The 7329-nt window shown below is 49.0% G+C and overlaps 1 protein-coding gene across 1 annotated transcript; it reads right to left on the reverse strand.

The window, feature by feature from the left end:
- Positions 1–261: 261 nt before the first annotated feature.
- LOC104533335 (protein argonaute-4) lies at positions 262–5153 on the reverse strand (the record flags this gene model as incomplete). Its single annotated transcript, XM_010187462.1, has 12 exons — positions 4984–5153; positions 4641–4761; positions 3461–3642; positions 2930–3066; positions 2716–2850; positions 2453–2540; positions 1878–2025; positions 1678–1797; positions 1343–1471; positions 1059–1192; positions 707–891; positions 262–421 (listed from the first exon to the last, which is right to left on the reverse strand). Coding segments are annotated over exons 2-12 (1523 nt in total), but the record flags the coding sequence as incomplete, so codon positions are not given.
- Between the last annotated feature and the right edge of the window lie 2176 nt (positions 5154–7329).

Consider the following 7329-nt stretch of genomic DNA (forward strand, 5'->3'; position numbering starts at 1 on the left):
GATGATGATGATGATGATGATAATGATAATAGTAGGAAAATAAAATTACAACCAAGGAAGATACATCCAAGTCACTCAACAGAACTAAAGCCCTGTCAGGATCTTTAAGGACAAAGATCTCTGCCTGGAGCTCTTACAGTCCAGAGAACAGAAAGTGGAAAGGGAAGGGCCGAAGGCAGACAAAGTCACAAGTGTTTAGTGTTCTGAGATGGTTTTGCTTGACAACCCAGCCTTCAAGGAGAGCTTTAGGTTCAGTCTCACCTCTGATGCGGCACAAGCACGTTGTTGATTCCCCCGAGCTTTGCGTTTATCTTCAGACACAGGTTGGACAGGGTCTGCGGGGAGGTCTTCACCACGTTCTTGACCTGCACGCACTGCGTGGCCATTCCCAGCAGGGTGTCCCCGACGCGCTTCACCTCGGCTGCGGCAGAAACACAACTCAGTGGCTCCAATGGCCTCACAGTCAGCAGCTCCATCTTAATATTTTTCAAGTGTTATTGCAATTCAGATCCTTAAATTTCACTGACAAAGGTTCAGTTCACTCTTTGGTAACAAATCCTCCAGTCAGGCCTGACAAACCCATCTCCAAAAACCCATTTTAAACAGAGCACGCTGCCTGCTCTGCCTCCTCCCCACCCCTGAAGTGCACAGGAAGATGCCCACTTGCCATACAACAGATTCACACTCTACAGCCTCCTGTCCCTACCATACACAGGCGTCTTCCCGGGCAGGATCACCACGATCAGCTGCAGCCCAACGTAGGTCAGTTTTAAGTGTTTAAACATGGGCTCCACGCTGTCTGCGCCCTGGGCATATTTGCAGAAACAGGGCTGGCCCTGGATGGGCATCCCCGCGTCCTTGGAGATCTTGCGCAGCTGGTCCGTGAAACTCCTGCAAAGGAAAGATAAAAACTGAGTCTTTAAGACACCGCAGAACTGTCATTTCCCCTCTGTGCTATTAATTTCATTAAAATCAACTTAAACTGCGTATCGCCTTTCAGAAACACGCAAAAAATAAACCTTGAAATAAGTATCCTGAGTAAGCAGGAGAATACTTACTTTAATAAGTCTTCCCTGCATTGTTTCTGAGGAGCAAAACAGGCAACGGCCCAAACTTTAATCTCAATGCCAGCATAGAACTGCTTCCCTCTCATGTCCCACACGCCTTGGTTTGGTGTGGCCACCGTCTTGTTCTAGGTAAAAACCAGAGGCAAATTAAAGATAAAAGCTGCTTTGTGTTGGCTGTGGCTGTAGAGTGCTTGTACACAGGGAGCCTTATGAGGGGATACGTGGAATTTAATGAATTTAAATAACCTCGGGCCAAGGTATTTTACAAGACTCACCCTGCCTCCGTACTGCAGCATCGGTGCTGGCAGAACCCTGCCCGTCAGCTCCGTCATTTCATTGTGGACAACGATGCCAAACTCCTTCAGGTACGGGTCGGGTCCCCCAACCATGCTGTTACTTTTCACCTGGCGACAAGAAAAGCATTTCTGTAACAACACCCAATGCTTCAGCTGGCTCTGTCTGTTCTAAATAGAAAGGTTGTTCTAAAGAAGTCAGATCTTTGAACTTCCGCAGTTCCTGGTCATTCTGCCTCTCATTGTGTGTGTGACAATGCTTTGGGAGAGCCATAAGAAGTGACCAACGCCGTGGGTCTGGCTGGAAAACCACTCACCAGCCTGCTGATCTCCTCCTGTCGGTCGGGCGCGGATCGGGCGGTTGCTTTTATCATGGTCGAGGTCTGATTGTCCGTCAGCTTCTTGATGCACCGCTGCCCTGCCACGATGTTGCACACCTGCATGGGAACAGCGAGGGGTGGCGCGCCAGCCTCCAACAGGGGTTGGACCGCAAGGCAGGAGACGGCCAGGCCCTTACCTCCAGCGGCAAGTACGTGTGTTTCTGTTCCTGCCCCACTTGCAGGCAGGGAAGGTGAGGGTATTTTAGCTGCAGACTGTACTTCTGCTTAAAATACTGAGCTACTGTGCACTCCATAGCCTGCCCATTTTCCAGCTGCAGAGGAAACCTATAAAGGACATTTGTTCTGGTTAGAATTTGCAAGATTTATTTTTTAAAGGAAAAAACGGGATGGAAAATCTATTCCAGACTAGAAATGCTTGAAACACTTATTTTCCTTAGCTAGCGGATCTCTTCTTTATGTCAGGGTTTTATATATAGATTATATACTGAATTCCTTATGGCTATTTTAAAAACCAGAGCCTTTGACAGCTGTATTTACAAGTCAGGATACAGCTTCAGTTTTCCTGCATCGAAGGAAATAAAGCAGTGGCCTAAACCCACACTGCTCCCCTGCTGCACCAAGATTGAACATTCTGGTCAAGCCACACAGCAGCTTCACCTCCAGCATCAGCTGTTCCTACATGAACGACACACCTGGCATATTTAATGGGTTCAAGACAGTTAAAATTGCCAGACAGCGCTTGTGTACGTACGTCTGATGACTGGCTGGTCGCCGGGTAACGTTGCAAACTCGGTATTTTCTCTTCATCTGGCCACAGTGGGTCACCTCTACTTTCAGACCTGAAAACCCAACACAAAAGTCACCCAAAATAAGTGCAGGCACGGGAGTCACCCCTGGGAGAGGCGAGGGCCAAAGGAGCAGCGCAGCTTCCCCAGCGCCTCGCGGATTTTCCAGACAATGTAACACGAGCGGGTCCCCGTATTTTGTTGCAGCAGCTTTAGAACAAGCCTTTACCTCTGATTTCTTTGGTAAACTTGACACGCTGGGAGTCTGTGAGAGGCTTGGTTTGCTCGTTGATGTTCTGAATGTCCAGGACCTCGCACATGAACTCGATGATGGGCTGGGCACGATAGAAAGCCGTTGCCGACACTAAGATAAAGACAAAGGACGTTTAATTTAGGAGCAGCGAGAAGCCTGTTACGTTGCTGAGACAGGATTTCCTACGCACCATCGATGTTGAGCATCATGTTCCACATGGCAGGCCTGACCGACTGGTGGAAACCAAACCAGACCTCCCTGCCACCTCCCAGGGGGTGGTAATAACCTTCAGGGGGGGAGAAGAAGGAGCGACCCACAGGAGTGTACCTGGGAAAAGTAAAATAAATTTTAAAAAAGGGAAAAATTGATACTTCAACCATTCCTTTCTGATACACCTTTTTACATTCGTGCCTATAGTGTTTAAAAGTACAGTGAATTTCTATGTTGGAGCTGTTAGAGCTCGCTTATGGCAGGCACATGAAGCCTTTCAGGAGGGCAGTTAGAAAGGCTATAGCCAATTCCAGTTAGAAACATGACCAGCAGCTCCAAGCCCTGAGTTCAGATCAGATTTCCCTATTCTAGTGCAAATTTGTAAGGCAAGCGTTGAGTTACACAACCGCATCCCTCATCACCTCGACCGCAGCACAGCAGCGAGCCAGAACTAACGCCAACATCGAGAGACACAGGACCGCGCAGCCGGGGAGGCTCCCCGAGCACCCACCGCATGGAGGGAAGGTGCCGGGTGATCACGTCCAGCGCCTGCACCGAATCCTCGGGGACTTCGTTCAGGTGCCCCGCCAGCGCCTCCAGCAGCAGCTGAAGGCTGACGACCGACACCCACTGAATGGAGACTTTAAAGGTCTGGTCCTTCCCCTCTCCTGGAAGCGTCACCTCCATATCCACCTGATAGGGACAGAATTCAACACGGGGTTTTGTTATGGCTTGCAGACCACCCCAACACTGAGCAGCGTCACGTTTCTCTCCTAAGTATCCTTTAAATCTGTATTTTTGACAATTAGCTTGTGTGATTCTCTTAAAATATTAGAGATGGCTTCCCTAGGATTTTGAAAGCTTGTAATTTATTCATCTGAGAAACTGCGCCGAGGTGTCTTTAAGTGTAAATTTTAAGCAGTAATTAGTGTGGTGACATCAAAGCTCCGGAGAGCTGTGAGTCATGTTTTAAATTCAAGATGTCTTGTGAACCCACCGGGAAGGCAAAAAAACTCCCTTTGGCTGAAAAAGCGACTCGCTGGGAAGCACAAAGCTCGGTTCCAGCGCCGTGCTTGGGGTTGTTCTCACACCCTGCCAGCCCAAAGCGGGGATGTGAACTCATCCTATGGCTCCGTACCAGCAATAACCACATCCCTGGGGACATGGGGTGAAGTTTCGGGACCGGTGAATACAAACAGTGATGTTAGGGCCAGGGTGCACAACCCAGAGCACGAGGGTGATCTGGTTGTTGACAGCACCGGTGCCACACGCTCTTATGAATAGGAGGACGCGTCTCAACGGCGCAGCCAAACCCAACCAGCACATTTGTCATCTACAACTGCTTTATCATTCAGCAACAGAACAGGGGTTGGGACAGAGGAAAGGGAAGTTTCTGTCAGGGTGGGAAATAAAAAACCTCCTTGCAACTGGAGGGGCACAGCACATCAGTGCACACCACCACTGACACCCTCCAACCGGAGAGATGGGACTGGAAACCCAAAACCAGACAAACTTCAGTAAAGCCCCTAGTAAGTTCTTGGAGATCCCTGACCAGCACTGCCTGTCGTTTCCAAGACTCTGACGAGGTGACAGTATCTTGGGTTTATGGCAGTAAAAGAACACTTTTCAATGACACCGTAACAGCTTTCCCACAGGAAAAACAGCTTCAAGCCGCCCCCAGTGACACTCACTCTGTCGCGGCCAATGGGCAGCGGGTGTGCAGTGTACATGTTCCGCTTCCCGTCGTAGCCAGGCTGCCGATCCCCAAATATCTGCATCTTGAAGTGCCTCACCATCGTATCCACCACCTCCCTGCAGAGGGATTCACCCCAGTTATGTTGGAGAACAGAAAACCCAGCAATGGTCTTACACAGTTAATAAGGTGAATATTAAGCCTATAACCCACTGAAACCTTAAGCAGCTGCAAACCACAGCACAGAGACACAGCGGCCTTTAGCAGACACACAATTAGCAATGTATGCTCTTCTCACACTGAGGGATATACCTTGGTTCTTTTTATCGAGCAGCCCGTACCTGTTGACTCTGCGGGGCCGTTTCTCTGGTTTGATATCCACGTCGTAGTGATAAACGTCGATCTTGGGGATCTGAACCTGGAAATGGTTGGCAAGGAGGCGGATGGGTTTCCCGACGGTCCCCAGGCCTGGGCGCCGCGGCGGCTGGAAGAGGCTGGTGGGGGGCCCTAGGGAGTCAAATGAAGAGCAGTGAGACGGACCCGGTCATTCTGGGAGGTTACTTCAGCTGATTTTGACAGGGCAGAAAGAAACCAACAGGCATCCCCAATTTATATCTGAAAATTCATACAATCAGTAGGGATATTTTTATTCTAAACTAAATTTAAAGCATATTTCCATATCGGATCTAAGCTCAAACAGTTTTGTCATTTCCTTTACCTCACAAGCACATCACTTTTGCAGGTAATGAAATGCTTTTCCCCTAGAGCACAACCTCAGCCAGTTTAAAATTCCAACACGAAGAAAGGAGAGAGGAAAAGTTTTGGTTTTCTTCTAAAAGGCAGGGTAAGGCAGAAAGCATAAGGGCAGGCAGAGACTCAGAGCAGATGTGGGGAAGAGCATCTGGACAAAAGTAAGAGCTTCAGAACAGCGCCAAGGAGGAAATTATTAGAGCTTGACAAAGGGCTCACACGCACGCCAGTCCCTGGTTAAGTCTGTAGTTAACTTCCTCAAAGTGTTACGATCTGAGATACCACGTTAACAAGATCAGACAGACTTTTATTAAAAAATCTATCACAGATTTTGCACATAAAGCAAACCAAACGAGGGTATTTTCATGGGTTTTGTCTCTCTCTGCCAGTGATCAAAGTTTCCTCCCTCTGCTGCAGAGTGGCAAAGGAGGGGATGGGGGGTGAAGTATCACAACACAGGAATGCAACAATAAAGCAATCCTAAAACTTTTTAGCATCATAGGACCGTGTCAAGCTGCTGCAGACTCGCGGTTGACACCAGGAGGGAAGAGGCAGATGAGCTGTGGGAGGACAAAACTCCCGTGTGGGTACACGTCAGGGTGCAGCCACAAACTTCAACACAGCCCTAAACCGAACCCAGGACCAAACCCAAGGAACCTTTGGGTTTACAAACCACCCAGGGCTGCTACATCACGGGTTAACGTTGCCAACGTGGGGACACCAACCCCAGAGCATTTTGAAGCAGAGGTAACACTGGAGCACGTGAGCAGCCGGAGCCCGCTCCACGCAGCAGAGGGTGGCTGCTGGTGACACCCCAACACCCCACATCTCGCTGGGCAATCGTGCCCCGTCCTGGAGGAGCTCACAATGCCGCAGTGACCCCGGCTGCGGGGACAGTGACAGCGGCTGCGGGGACAGTTATCACTACTTTAAAAAACTACGGCTGTCCGGAGGAGCGTGAATCATCAAGGGCAATCAAAGTTTGCGGTGCTTATTTGGATACTGGAGAGATGATCCATTAATCCCGTGCTAATTAGTCTGAAGTAAGTGCAGGCACTGACCTCCTGCGAGAGATTAAATGACAACTATATTTACCCATTTTCCTGCCTCAGTATTGACAAGTTCCGTGAACAGCCATGGCAACGCTGACCTCCGTCAGTTTTGATCAAGGGAGATAAAACTTTTACCTTCTCCTTTCTGAAGTTATTTCTCAAAGGATTCAGGGTTTTTACCCGATCAGCCTGACCAGGGTTACGTGTGCTGCTGCTCTTTGAATTTCTTCCACTCCGTGTCAGTGATGTTCTGAGCACCCTCAACCAAGTTGCTTCAGACAGGAAGCAGTTTCACAAAGCTAAAAGAGGATCCGCTTTTACGGTTGGGAGCCCCAGAATTCACACTACATCGTATACACACACGTACAGCAGACTCTGTGAGTCAACCTTCCACTGTCTTAAAATCTGGATTATTTTGGAATTGTACCTTTATGTCAACACGCATTTCCTATTGGGAAATTCCTATGCATTCCTATCAAATTAACACTACTTTCATTATACCAATAGTTTGGTTGGGAACGTGATGGGTGAGACGGGCAGGCCACTTAGGTCAAGAAATACATTGCAGACATTCGATATAAGAATAATCATGGAACAAGACACAAGTAGGAAAATGCCACGCGCAAAATACCACCGATGTTTAACCAAAGTTTGTTAAAAGCTTAAAAGCAACGTCTGTATTTTAAGAAAGGATCACCTTAAACTCTCAATAAGGGCTCAATGTCAGAAATAACTCTTATTGCTGTACAGCCTGCGGGACTCGGGTGCAGTCGGGGACTCGGCACACACACACACAGCCCCACGCGTGTCTCCGTGTCCCGGCCACCACGGAGCCCCTCGCCGGCCCCAGCCCGGTCCCGTCGGCGCTGGGGAGGCCAGGTCACC

The sequence above is a fragment of the Mesitornis unicolor genome, unplaced genomic scaffold (genome assembly GCF_000695765.1).
Source record: "Mesitornis unicolor isolate BGI_N332 unplaced genomic scaffold, ASM69576v1 Scaffold29276, whole genome shotgun sequence".
NCBI classification, from domain to species: domain Eukaryota; kingdom Metazoa; phylum Chordata; class Aves; order Mesitornithiformes; family Mesitornithidae; genus Mesitornis; species Mesitornis unicolor.